At 42.9% G+C, this 14,881-nt stretch overlaps 1 protein-coding gene across 1 annotated transcript; it reads left to right on the top strand.

The window, feature by feature from the left end:
* The first annotated feature begins 1,511 nt into the window (after positions 1–1,511).
* Positions 1,512–2,821, top strand: Imp3 (IMP U3 small nucleolar ribonucleoprotein 3). Its single transcript, XM_027925743.2, has one exon. The coding sequence runs from the start codon at positions 1,611–1,613 to the stop codon at positions 2,163–2,165; it is 555 nt and encodes a 184-aa protein (XP_027781544.1). The 5' UTR covers positions 1,512–1,610; the 3' UTR covers positions 2,166–2,821.
* The last annotated feature ends 12,060 nt before the right edge of the window (positions 2,822–14,881 follow it).

The raw sequence follows: 14,881 nt of genomic DNA, 5'->3' as shown, positions 1-14,881 counted from the left end.
TAAGGTTCTGGGTTCCATCCCCAGCACCTAATATTAAATACATATGTGTGTGTGTATACATATATTTGTATGTATAATGATGAAAAAAATTTTAAACAAAATAATAAACACAAAATTCAGGAGAGGAGCTGGGCAGAGTGGTGCACATCTGTAACCCCAGCAACTCCGGAGGCTGAGGCAGAAGAATCACAAACTCGAGAACGTCCTGGTCATTTGAGTAAAACACTGTTTCAAATTAAAAAAAAAAAATTAGATGGGCTGGGGAATGTAGCTCAGTGGTAGAGCGCCCCTAAAAAATACCGCCAAAAAAAAAAAAAAAAATCAGGACAGGAGATCCCGTTACCTTTGGAAGGAGAAAGAGGCTGGATTAGGTAAATGAAATGGTTCAATTGTTGTGGTGATGTTTACTTAAATATGCTGTTGAGTACACGAGTATGCATTATACACGATAACTTACATGTTACATATGTATTTTCCAGCTAGTAAATACTGCATTAAAAAAAAAAAAAAAGACAATGAAAAACAAAAATGATCAGAGTAGAAGCTAGATGGCGTCAGAGGCCTAGGTTAAAAGGGAGTTAGTCCCGCTGCGCTCAAATGTAATTTACATATCTAACTAGCTCAAACAGCGTTCAATACTCGGTGGCCAGAAATCCACCCAAGCTAATTCGTTTGAGGCTAGACTAAAGGGTTAGGACTTGTACTAACAGTCCAAGTTTCTCAAATTCGCTGTATTTCGTGAAACCAACTGGCACTTGTTAAAAATACAGATTTCCAGTCAGGCGCAGTGGCACACGCCTGTAATCCCGGCGACTAGCTAGGTTGAGTGATGATGGCGAGCTAGAGTCCTGGGCAATTTAGTGAGACCCTATCTCAAAATAAAATAAGGGTTGAGGATATATCTCCGTGGCAGAACACCCCAGGTTCAATACCCAATACCACGGGGCTGAGGAGGGAGGAGAAAAAATTAAAAATACAGGATTTGCAGACAGTTCCGCAATAGATTCCGATCTTATGAGTGTAGGAAGTGGCCAGGGAATCCGCATGCCATAGGTTTAGTGCAGTCCAGCCCTATTTGGCAAGGAGAAACCGCTCTGCTCGCCTGGTGAAAGACCCAGCAGTCGCAGGCGGAAGGCTGACTGCTCTGTCAGCCTCCGCCGCTGGGTCGTCGCGAGCGCAGTGAACCCAACTTCAAGAGCCGGTCATCACTCCTCTCCCGCGGAATTGGCCTCCCCAGGTTTTCGGGGAAACCCTCTGCTGAGAGTCCCCAAAGGGTAGAAATCTGAGAAGAAATTGTTACTGCACTAGAGGATGCATTCTCCGTTACTAAGAACCGCAAAGTCGCCTCCAGATTCTCCTTCACTACCCACCGCGGGCACTTCTCACGCCTCCCCCACGCCCGCCAACGAGAACGACACAAGAAACGCGAGATGCGGATGCAAAGGTGTGGCCCAACTCTGACCAACGGGGTTGGGGGGCGTGGCTTCTAGCCTTTCTTTCATTGGCCCAGGGCCTTCAAGGAACTCGGTACTCTGGCGTCGCTGCGGTAGTCGCTCGGGCGTCTGAACGCGCTTTCAATTTAGCTTCTCGCTGTTTCGGCTGCCGCCATCATGGTGCGGAAGCTTAAGTTCCACGAGCAGAAGCTACTGAAGCAGGTGGACTTCCTGAACTGGGAAGTCACTGACCACAACCTGCACGAGTTGCGCGTGCTGCGGCGTTACCGTCTGCAGCGGCGTGAAGACTACACCCGGTACAACCAGCTGAGCCGCGCGGTGCGCGAGCTGGCGCGGCGACTGCGCGACCTCCCCGAGCGTGACCCGTTTCGCGTGCGCGCCTCTGCCGCGCTTCTGGACAAGCTGTATGCTCTCGGTCTGGTGCCGACGCGCGGATCGCTCGAGCTCTGCGATTTCGTCACAGCCTCGTCCTTCTGTCGCCGCCGCCTTCCCACAGTGCTCCTCAAACTGCGCATGGCACAGCATCTCCAGGCTGCCGTAACTTTCGTGGAGCAGGGCCACGTGCGTGTCGGCCCGGACGTGGTTACCGATCCCGCCTTCCTTGTCACTCGCAGCATGGAGGATTTTGTCACCTGGGTCGACTCCTCCAAGATCAAGAGGCACGTGCTGGAATACAATGAGGAGCGCGATGACTTTGATTTGGATGCCTAGCAGATCTCGCCGCGTCTGCCTTTTACAGATGAGAAAGTTGAAGCCTCGTACTGGAGATTCTGAATGCCTTTGCCAAGAGCATCGGTCTTGGGTTCTTAAAAACTTGGCTTCTTAATTGCAGGTCACAGAAGCGGGAGTGGGGAGGTTTGTTCCTGTTTTCCAGGACATTTTCTTAGAACTTGGATCACTGACTATTAAATGACTACCTTGGGAGACAGTGGGGATTGTTAGCTGTTTTTGCCTGAAGCATTGTGTAAAAGCTGTAACGTTGCCCTCTCCTCCCTTTCCTTTATCATTTTGTACTAGGAATATTTGGTTCAATTTATTTAACTCAAGTATTTGTTCCTGATCGTCATTAACCTGTGTACATATGGAGAGTTTGGGCTCAAGTTCGCATAAAATGGGTGAGACTTTTCACTTGTAATCCCAGCTACTCTGGAGGTTGAGGCAGGAGGATCATAAGTTGGAGGTCAGCCTGGGGGCTAGGACAAATTAAAAAAGAAAATGCTTGCCTAGAATTTGCTAAACCCTGGGTTCAATCCCCAGACAGGCAAAAGAAAAAAAGAAAAGACTTTAGTATTAAAGAGTTCCTTTCCTCCTGTAAAGAAACACTTTCCGTAGTACCAATAAATGGCCCAACCACTTTGTAAATGCAACTTTTCTTATGGTTTTCTTACATTGGGATGACCTTATCTATAGATCTTCCTGTCCCAAGAATCCAGAGGGGTAGATCCATCTGTGGGTGAGGTCTGCAATGGGCCACATGTGGAGCTGCAGGATGTTGTACAGGATTGGACAAATTTGCTGCTTTACCAATCAGTTCCTTGGAATGAATGTTTTGGCAGAGCTCTTCTCTGCAGGACTTCCTGTTGATATCCCAGCCCCAGGAAATCTTGTTTTAGAGGGCTGAAGCGTTTGCTTGCCTAAGGAAATAATCACCCTGTAATGTGGCCATCTAGCGGTTAGAAGTGGCCCAATAGGTTCCTGGAAATATGTTCTTAGGAGGGATAGAGCTGTGCTTAGCCATCCCATGTGCTCAGTCCCCTCCCCTCAAAAAAGATGGAGTGGTAGAAAATTAAAAAGGAGAGTAGAGAGCATACCAAATTTTACCCTGGACTTCAAAAAGGAAAATAAATAGAATGCTGAGGCTAGTAGGTGGGCTTTTACATGTGCCTTCAGTTCTCCAGGTGTGAGGCAGCATTTACTGAAGAAACAAGGTGGTGACATGAGATGATAATCACAAATGCTTCTATATGATACATAGTGGTAAGTGTATTAACCCATTTACTTCTCCCAACAATCCTATGATATGGGGAGATTCAATTATTCTCCACTTTTCAGATGAAGGAATTGCAGCAGAGATCGGTCAAAATGTTAAGATTGTATGGCCATAAGTGTCAGACTGGAATCATAATCTTTTATAAGAGACTATCAATGGGATTGGGGATGTAGTTCAGTGGCAGAGTGCTTGCTGAGCATGCAAGAGGCCCTGGGCTGCATTGCAAACAAACAGAAAAAGAGACTATCAGTGTCAGAACAACTGGTCCTTAGGAGTGAGTCGGTTTAAAGAGGCTCTAAACTTGAGTTTCCAAGTCAGCACAGAAAACCAGCAGCATTAGGCAATGTGATTGATCTCACCAAATTGCTGTTTTAAAGGGCTGAGGCAGATATAATTTAAGAGAGAGAGAGAATTTTATTTTATTTTATTTTTATATTTTTTAAAGAGAGAGAGAGAGAGAATTTTTTTTTTTAGTTCTTGGCGGACACAACATCTTTGTTTGTATGTGGTGCTGAGGATCGAATCCGGGCCGCACGCATGCCAGGCGAGCGCGCTACCGCTTGAGCCACATCCCCAGCCTGAGAGAGAGAATTTTAATATTTATTTTTTAGTTTTCGGCGGACACAACATCTTTGTATGTGGTGCTGAGGATCGAACCCTGGCTGCACGCATGCCAGGTGAGTGCGCTACCGCTTGAGCCACATCCCCAGCCCCAAGGCCATATTTTTTTCAGTGCTGTCCCTTTATTGTAAGAAAATCTGACTCCTCAGCTCTCGTAGCTGAATACAGTCTCTGCCCATTTGAAGGAGCATTCTCAGAACTTCTAGGCTTATGGATCTTACGGAGGGAGAGAAAGGTGGCTCTTAGAAGGTAGGCCCTCCAGTGACCACGCCTTGGGAGTAGTTGGAGCCTGCACCATGACCCAAGCAGATAAAACATCTATAAATTCTCTTGAAGTAAACTGGGTCCAGGGATTGAGATGATAGGAAATATAATGGCTGGCTGCCTATACATGGGTCATCTCTGGGTTCCTCATTATTCTCATACTCAGAACTTCCAGAAGGTTCAACACAGCCAGTGAAACCAGGCCTTGTGCTATATCCCAAGGTCCTACCGTAATAAAGCATGATCATAATATTTTCCATAGCCACTGACCACTCACTCTAACTGTTGTGTATCAAAAGAATGTTACCCTGCCAAAACAGAGGCCTGCCCTTTGCTTCTAGGAGGTCATTTCTAGTCCCTTTGCATGTCATGTTTAATGGGAGTGTCTTTGTTTGCCTGGGAACCTTGGTTGGACCAGTGAGTAATTACTGAAGGGTGAGTGCTTTGTGTCATGGATCAGATCTCCTGAGCAGCTGGAAACTAGAAAATTCAAAGTAATATTATTTTTTATTATAATCAAGTGATAATGTACTTTGTGAATTTTCTAGTTGTTTTTGTATTATGGTTAAGCATACATATCATATAATTTACCATTGGGAAAATAAAAGGAAAATTACAATGAAAACATTGAAAGAGCTTTGGAAATAGAGTCTGGAGGCCATTAGGATACTGGACAATTCCAACCGCTGCCTGGAACATGATCTTGGATCACTTCTACCCTTTGTAAGCATCTGGAACAACCAAATGAGGTGGCTATACAGCTATATAGTACCCAGAGCTCAAAACGCAAATTAAGAGATTATCAGCTAGAGTGGTGCACCATTGCACATGGTGTAATCCCAGTGACTGGGTAGGCAGGAGGATCACAAGTTTGAGGCCAGCCTCACCAACTTAATGAGATGCTGTTTTAAAACAAAAAGGGGACTGGGATTGTGGCTCAGTGGTAGAGCGCTTGCCTAGCATGTATGAAGCACTAGGTTCGATTCTAAGCACCACGTATAAATAAGTTAATAAATAAAATAATGGTCCATTGACATTAAAAAAAAAAAAAGAACATAAAAAGGGCCGGGTATGGTGGCACACGCCTGTAATCCCAGCGGTTTGGGAGGCTGAGATAAGAGAATCACGAGTTCAAAGCCATCCTCAGCAACTGGAAGGCACTAAGCAACTCAGTGAGACCCTATCTCTAAATAAAATTCAAAATAGGGCTGGAGATGTGGCTCAGTGGTCCAGTACCCCTGAGTTCAATCCCCAGTACCAAAAACAAAGGGCTAGGGATGTAGCTCAATAGTAGGGTACCTGCCTAGAGTGTGTGAGGACCTGGATTAAATTCTGCCTCTGCACCCCCCCAAAAAAATCACAAAGAGTGTTACCAACCAGGCATTATGGCATGTCATTATGGCACATGCCTGTGATGTCAGCTACTCTTGAAGCTAAGACAGAAGGATTGCAAGTTTGAGGTCATGCATGGGTAACTAAGGGCTGGGGATGTAGGTTAGTGGGAGAGTGCCCCTGGGTTCAATTCCAGTACTGGGGGCAGCCGGGGAGTTACTAGACTCATGACTTATGGACATTTCCATTCTGTTTACACTTTTTTTTTTTTTTTTTTTCCGGTACTGGGGATTGAATCCAAAGGTTTTTAACCACTGAGCCTGATTCCCAGCCCTTTTTTAAAATATATTATATATATTTTTAAAGTTTAATCTTAAACTGGGAGCATTTTTTTTTTTAGTTGTAGATAGACATAATGCCTTTATTTTATTTGTGTATTTTTATGTGGTGCTGAGGATCAAACCCAGTGCCTCACGCATGCTAGGCAAGCACTCTGCCATTGAGCTACAGCCCCAGCCCTGTATTTTATTTTGAGACAGGATCTCATTAAGTTGTTCAGGGCCTCACTAAGTTGCCAAGTCTGGCTTTGAACTCATGATCTTCCTGCCTCTGCCTCCAGAGCTGTTGGAATTATAGGCATGTGCTACCATGCCTGGTTTACACTTTTCTTTTTTTTACTTTGTAACTGGGTCTCTGGACTGGAACTTTCCATCATGTATCTATGTCACAAATCTTGTGGACTGTTTGGCTTTGGCTGCCTAGAACATAGCGATTATGGAGAGAGAACATATTGTATGTCAAAATTATCTTGTACTATCTCAGGCCCTTTAGAAAAATAGCCATTTTATTTTTTTATTATTATTATTTTTGTAGGTGGACACAATACCTTTACTTTATTTATTTATGTGGTGCTGAGGAACAAACCCAGTGCCCCACGTATGAGAGGCAAGTGCTCTACCACTGAGCCACAACCCCAACCCTTATTTTTTAAACTTTTTTTTTTTTTTTTTTTAGTTGCAGATGGACACCATGCCTTTATTTTATTTATTTATTTTTATATGGTAGTGAGGATCAAACCCAGTGCCTCACACATGCTAGGCAAATGCTTTGCCACAGAGCTACAACCCCAGCCCTCTGTCTTACTTTTAACCTTTGTATCTGACTTAACATTCTCTCAACTATTAGGTAAACCTTTCATAATCTGTGTGTGTTGGTCCATCTGTTTGGTACTGGAAATATAATCCACTGTGCTTTAATATTGAGGTACATCCCCAGCCCTTTTTTATTTTGGGATGGGGTCTCATGAAATTGTTGAGGATGCCCTGGAATTTGTGATCCTCCTGCCTCAATCTCCATAGTTACTGGAGAGGAAGGACCACTAGCTTCCACCAACCCTAAAGCTAAGAATGCCAGAAAATAACATCTGAGCCAGGCATGGTTGTTCAGGTTTGTAATCCCAGCTTCCAGAGATGCTGAGGGAGGAGGACTCCAAATTCAAGGCCAGTATTAACATTTTTTTGTTCTGGGGATTGAACCCAGGGTTGCTTTATCACTGAGCTACATTCCCAGCTCCCCTCCCCCCACCTTTTTTTTTTTGAGACAGGGTCTTGCTAAGTTGCTTAGGGCCTCACTAAATTGCTGAGGCTGGTTTTGAACTTGTGATCTTCCTGCCTCAGCTTCTGGAGCCACAGGGGATCACCATGCCAGCCTCCACAATTTGATGAAAATTTTTAAAAAAGGTCAGGGGATGTAGCACAGTAACAAAGCACCCCAAGGCTTAATCCCCGTACCAAAACAACCAACCAAGAAACATAGAGATTTAGTTAGGCTGTGCTTTATTAGAAATTCGTCAACCTTAATTTCCTCGGCATTTATCCTCAGAATGAGGAGGTAAAAACAGTTACCAGGAAGTTGCTTTTAATTTTGAAGGGCATCTGCTTCAGAACTGAAGATTGAAGACTGGGGCTCACACATGCTAGGCAAGGGCTCTACCACTTAGGTACATGCCCAGCCCTTTTTAAAAATCTTATTTTGATGCTGGGTGTGGTGGTGCATGCCTGTAATCCTAGCAACTCTGGGAAGCTGAGGCAGGAGAATCACAAGTTCAAAGCCACTTCAGTAATTTAGTGAGACTCTAACAATTTAGTGAGACTGTGCCTCAAAATAAAAAATTAAAAGGACTGGGGCTGTGGCTTAGTGGTTAAGCACCCCTGGGTTTAATCCCTGTTCCCCCCCCCCCAATTTTTCAAAATATTTTTTTAGATATTGATGAACCTTTATTTTATTATTTTATGTGGTGCTGAGAATCGAACCCAGTGCCTCACACATGCTAGGCAAGCACTCTGCCACTGAGCCACAACCCCAGCCCATCCAAAAATTTTTTTAATTTGAAATTTTTTTTTGGTACTAGAGTTTGAACCGAGGACCACATGGGTTAGGCAAGCATTATCCCACTAAGATACATCCCTGGCCCCCAAAGTTCTAAATTTTGATAAAGCCCAACTTATCTATTTTTCTTTTGTTACCTGTGTTCATAGTATTATACACAAAATATCTTTGCTAAACCAGTGTCATAAGGATTTTCTTCTAAATATTTCATGGTTTAAGCGCTTACATTTAGGTTCTGGTTGTTTTTTCATAAAACTCATTTTAGAATAGTTTTAGATTTACAGAAAAATTAATGAAAGAGTACAGTACAATGTATCCATAAACCCCACACCCAATTTCATTTTTACTGTTACTAGGGCTGGGGATATGGCTCAGTTTGTACAGTGTTTGCCTCGAATACACAAGGCCTTGGGTTTGATTCCTCGCACCACAAAAATAAAACATAAAACCAATTTCCCCTGTTACTAACATCTAGCTCATTATGGTACATTTATCACAATAGACCAGCTACTGGTGATATAATGTTAACTAAAGTCCAAACTTCAAGGGCTGGGGATGTGGCTCAGTGGTCTAGTGCCCCTTTATTCAATCCTCGGTACCACCCCCCCCCAAAAAAAAAAGTCCAAGCTTCATTCAAATTTTCTTTGTTTTTATCTAATTTTTTTTTTTTTTTCTGTTCCAGGATTCCTCCCAGGACAAATGCTACTTTAGATTTAGTTGTCCTGTTTCTTTAGGCTCTCTTAGCTCTGAGTTTCTCAAACTTTTCTTGTTTTTGATGACCTGGAGAATTTGTTTCATTTTTATAAGACTGGGGACTGAGTCCAGTGCTGCTCTATCGCTGAGCCAATCTGCAGCCCTCTTTACTTATTTATTCATTTTATATTTTTAATTTTTTTTTTTTTTTTTTTGAGTACTGGGCTGGAGTTGTAGCTTAGCAGGAGAGCACTTGCCTGCGATGTGTGAAGCCCTGAATTCAATCTTCAGCACTGCATATAAATAAGCAAAAGATCCGTTGACAACTAAAAACAACAACAAAAAAAAATATTAATGGGGTTTAAACCCAAGGGAACTTTAAATTTGAGCTACATCCCAGCACCCCAACTTCACTTTTTGAGACAGGATTTTCCTAAATTGCTTAGGATTTTGCTAAATTGCTGAGGCTGATCCTGAACTTGTGATCCTCCTACCTCAACCTCCAAGTGGCTGGGAATACAGGCATGCACCACCACACCCAGCTTCTTCAGGTAGTTTGTAAACTGCCTCTCACCGGGATTGGGTATTTTGTGATTTTCATTCTGTTTTTTTGTTGTTGGGTACTGGGGACTGAACTCAGGGGCACTCAGCCTCTGAGCCACTGGGATTACAGGCCTGTGCCATTGCACCTGGCTATGATTTTCATTCTCATTCTTTTTTTTTTTTTTTTTTTTTTGGTACTAGGGATTGAATTTAGGGGCACTCAGCCACTGAGCCACATCCCCAGCCCTATTTTTGTATTTTATTTAGAGATAGGTGGTAAACCCAACTTAATTCCCTCTTAAGATTGGGATCCATCTCATCACAAAGGCATGAAAAATTAATTTCGGCTTTACTATAAATTACTGAGATTTCTAAACTTGCTTGGAATGCCTGCCTGTGCCTTGAACTCACCCAGGCCTGGTTTTCCCTGACCAGATAACAACGCTCTCTGAAACCTTAGCGGCGCCTCATAAATTATGATGTTGGGATCTAAATTTACTCCCTAAGTGCTGAACCATTTAGTCCATTAATCTACTACCTGCCTTTGTATTATGCTTGTCAAAATCCTGTTATCTGTAAGTTCTCAAGACACCCCTGTTTTGCAACTTTTTGTGCCTTAAAACTGAGCTTCTAGAGCCGGAGGACTGTCTTCTATTCCCACGGATTTTGGGAGAGGGACAGTCCTGGCCAGTCGGAATAACAAGCTTGCTTTAATTTGATTTAAATTGGAGTTGGAGGTCTTTTCTTTGTGTTTAACAACAGGGTCTCACTGAATTGTTTGCACCTCACTTTTGCTAAGGCTGGCTTTGCGATCCTCCTGCCTTAGCCTCCTGAGCCACTGTGATTTTCATTCTTATCTAACCTGTTGTTGCTAATCAGATCAGGCCCTGGTCACCTGGGTGTGACTAGGTCCACACTGTCCTGGGCTCCCAGCATTGTTCACTGGAGCTGATATCTAAAGTTCTTCATCTCTGCCCCTGCTTTGATCTCTAGTCAGGCTAAATTAAGGAATATGAAGTTTATTGTTTTCTCTTTCCACAAACTTTCTCCATCACTACTCTAATGGAAAAGCAATTACAGTTGAAACAAACAAGTATAAACAAGTACAATTTAAACAGAACATGTTAGCTGGGCACAGTGTGGCATGCCTAAAATCCCAGCGACTTGGGAGGTTGAGGCAGGAAGTTCAGCCTGGGCAATAAAGTGAGACCCTGTCTCAAAGTAAAAGGGCTGGAGGTATAGCTCAGTGGTAGAGCACTTACCTAGCATACATGAGGCTCTAGGTTCAATCCCTAGTATCAAAGAAAAAGTCTTGATGTAGGTAGGACTCACTTAAATATGCCAAGGTTGGAAAAAGTGGAAAGGATCTGACAGCTATTTTGCCAGATTCTGGACTATATATTTTACATGTATCATCTCATCTAGTCCTTAGAACAAAGAAAAGATCATCATCCCGTTTTATACATTTAAAGATTAAAACTAAGGGAAGTGAAGTTCCCTGCTCAAACACTCACAGTTGATTGATGTATTATCTGTGTCTTTCCCCTTTCATTGAGGTCAGGGGCCATGCCTGGACTCCATAGTTTAGAAATACTAATTATTTAGTATTAATCAAATTAAGTATAATATTTAATCAAATAGTAATCAAATATAAATTTAATACTTATTCATCAAATGAGAAAACATCCTTCACTTGTCCCTACTAGAGAGATTTCTGTGCTGGCCCTAGTATTACATTTTTTTCCCCTGGTACTGGGGATTGAACCCAGTTAGCATTTTACCACTGAGCTACATTCACATCCCTTTTATTTTATATTCTGGGACAAGGTCTCACTAAATTGCTTAGGGCTTCACTAAATTGTTGAGGCTGGCCTTGAACTTGCAATCTTCCTGCCTCAGCCCCCCCCCCCCCCGCCCCGCCCCCCGCCGGTTGCTGAATTATAGACATGCACCACTGTACCCAGCCCAGGGCTGCTTTCCCATTGAGCTACATTTTAATTTTTAAATTTTGAGATAGGATCTCACTAAATCTGGCCTTGAACTTGTGATTTTCCTGCCTCAGCCTCCAGAATAGCTGGAATTATAGGCATGAGCCACTTGCCCAGTTTGGCCTAATAAAACTTTGACTATTGATGGACTCTCTAGAATGTAGGCTTTTTTGAAGCAGGAAAGAGCCAAGTCATCTCTTTGTCCTCACTGTCCAGCAGAGGGCCTGGTACTCAAGATACATGATAAATATGTATAATGAAAGAAGAGAGGGAGGTGGAAACTGAGGGAGGGAAGAAATGCACAGTTTGGCTGTACAGTTCATTTCTTTCTGAACATAAATATTCTGCATCTTTAAGAATGGACACACAAGAATGGCAAAATTTTTTATTTGTTCTTTTTAGTTACACATGACAGAATGCATTTTGACGTGTTACACATACATGGAGTATAAGTTCCCATTCTTGTGGTTGTACATGATATGGATTTTTTTTTTTTATGATACGGAGTTTCACTGGCCATATATTCATATATGAACATAGGAAAGTTATGTCCAATTCATTCTACTATCTTTCCCATTCTCATTTCTACTATCATTTCTTCATTCCCCTTAGTGTAATCCAATGAACTTCGATTCTTCCCTTCCCGTTCCTTTATTGTGAGTTAGCACCTGCATATCAGAGAGAACATTTGGCCTTCAATTTTTTTTTTTTTGGGGGGGGGTGATTGGTTTATTTCATTTAGCATGATAGTCTCTGGTTCCATCCATTTACTGGAAAATATCATCATTTCATTTTTCTTTATGGCTGAGTAGTATTTCATTGTGTATAAATACCACATTTTTCTTTTAAAAAAATTTTTTTGTAGTTGTAGATAGACATCATGCCTTTATTTATTTATTTTTTTATGTGGTGCTAAGAATTGAACTCAGTGCCTCACACAGGTTAGGCAAGCGCTCTGCCACTGAGCTGTAGCCCCAGCCCCTATATACCACATTTTCTTTGCCTGAGAATGGCAAATTTTAAAAGGAAACATGATCCTCTGCTAGCTGATAATGGCTACACTTGACTGTGCCAGGTTTGTGCTGCCTCAGGTATTCTTCACAACAACCCAATACTGTTGTTCTTATGACTTATTTATGTTTAGTACTGGGGTTTGAATCCAGAATTATTATAGCACTGAACTATATCCCTTACCCTTTTTTAAAAATTAAAAAAAAATTAAATGTCTTTTGGAGACAGGTTATGGCTAAATTGCCAAGGCTTATCCTAGAACTCAAAATCCTCCTGCTTCAGCCTCCCAAGTTGCTGGGATCACAGGCATGTGCCACTGTGAAATCAGATGCTATCTCTTCCACAACTGAATTTGTGATTTAGGAGGGAGAGGTGGTAGTGTAACGGGGTTCACTTGATGCTGTGAGTATGTTTTTCTTTTTACTAGTCTTCTTTTGCCTAAACCTCCCTGATCTTCTTTTCCCTAAACTTCTCCTCCCTGATCTTCTCCTTCTTGATCTCTCCTCCCTAATTGCATTTTCTTTGAATCACCTCTATAAAAGCCCCAAGCCCCGTTCGTAGGGATGGGCAGAATCACAGCCTTTGGGACAGGAGTCCCCTGTGTTTCTCCTTTGCTAGCAAAGCAATCTTCTTTTTTCTCAAGACCCTGTTTTTTTTTGTTTTTAAGAGAGAGAGAGAGAGAATTTTTTAATATTTATTTTTTAGTTTTTCGGGGGACACAAGATCTTTTTATTTACTTTTATGTGGTGCTGAGGATTGAACCCAGCGCCCTGCGCATGCCAGGTGAGAGAGCTACCGCTTGAGCTACATCCCTGGCCCCTTAAGACCTTGTTTTTTAAATTTATTTTTTAGTTATAGGTGGACACATATTTATATGTGGTGCTGGGGATCAAACCCAGTGCTTTACACATAGTAGGCGAGCACTCTACCTCTGAGCCACAGCCCCAACCCCAAGACCTTGTTTTCATTATTGGATTGGCCTCAAGGATGAGGACAGAGCTTTCGGTTACAGTAGAGAAACTGAGAATTTTCAATTCTAACAAGTTTCCATGTGATTTTTGGCACCTTTGGAAGGAAACAACACTTTAAAAAGCACAGGCCTACCTGGGCTCAGTGGTGCACCCCTGTAATCCCAGTGATTTGGGAGGACAAGGCAGGAGGATTGCAAGTTCAAAGCCAGTCTAAGCAACTTAGGCAGGCCCTAAACAACTTAGTGTGACTCTGTCTCAGAATAAAATATATAAAGGGCTGGGGATGTGGCTCAATGGTTAAGCGCCCCTGGGTTCAATCCTTGATACCAAAAGAAAAGAAAAGCACAAGCGTAGCTGGTTATGGCGATGCATGCCTGTTATTTCAGCCACTCAGCAGGCTAAGGCAGGAGGATCTCAAGTTCCAGGCCAGCCTTGGCTGTTTATTATTTATTGGTACTGGGGATTGAACCCAAGGCTACTTTACCACTGAGTTACAACCCCAGCCCTTTTTCTAAGTTTTATTTTTTAAATATTTTTTTACTTGTCAATGGATCTTTATCTGTTCATTTATACATGGTGCTGAGAATTGAACCCAGTGCTTCACATGTGCTAGGCAAGTACTCTACCATTGAGCCACAACCCTAGCCTTTTTTACTTTTTGAGGCAGCACCTTCCTCAGAGTCTCACTGAATTACTTAGGGTCTCACCAAGTTTCCGAGGCTGTTCTTGAGCTTGTGATTCTCCTGTCATAGCCTCCCTGGTCGCTGGAATTACAGGCATGCACCACCATAAGCCTGGGCAATTTAGTAACACCCTCAGCAACTCAGACCTTGTCTGGGAATGAAAAATAAAAAGAACTGGGGATGTGGCTCAGTGGTAAAAACCTCCCTCAGGTTCAACAGAAAGAAAGAGAGAGAAAGAGAAGCATGGGCCTTGTGCCTAGTCCAGAGCTTGGCATGGAGACATGGAGAAGCAATCACCTAAGTGCTGGATCAAAAAGAAAAAACAAAACAACACAACCAAAAATGCTCAATTATCTTCCAACAGCTGAGGGACAGAGGCTGGAGGGAAGGCCATACTGCCTTCTTGCTTTGGCACTTGGGGTATATACCTCTTCTGTCTCCTCTCCCTGATAGGAAGAGGCTGGGTCAGATGTCCCTAGTTTCTGCTCTGAAAGTTTCTTTAGAGAGGATAAGACACAGCACTTAGCTGTGTGTGATGGAGTATATACCATAATCTCAGCTACTCAGGAGGGCAAGGCAGGAGGATCCCAAGTTCCAGGCCAGCCTCCGCAACTTAGTGAGATTCTGTCTCAAAATGAAAAATAAAAAGGGCTGGGGATGTAGCTTAGTAGTAAGCTGCCTTTGCTTCAATCCCCAGTACCAGAAAACAAAACCACACAGGTGTATGCGTATGTGGACAACCTTGTGAAGGTGAGATGCTAATGGCTAGAGTTCGGGAGCCATAGTTTCAGGCAGAACAGCCCTTTTTGGAATATCCACCAACTCCAAATGAGCCCTTGGGCCAGCTGCTGTTTCTTTATTTTCAGGGATATGAGCAGTGATTCAGCTGGGTACCAGTGAAGGACCAGAGCCTTTCTAGACCTTGGCCGTGCATTCAGGAACT

The sequence above is a fragment of the Marmota flaviventris genome, chromosome 2, assembly GCF_047511675.1.
Source record: "Marmota flaviventris isolate mMarFla1 chromosome 2, mMarFla1.hap1, whole genome shotgun sequence".
In the NCBI taxonomy this organism is placed as follows: domain Eukaryota; kingdom Metazoa; phylum Chordata; class Mammalia; order Rodentia; family Sciuridae; genus Marmota; species Marmota flaviventris.
The sequence above is the reverse complement of the archived record's forward strand: the minus strand, read 5'-3'. Positions and strand labels throughout refer to the sequence as shown.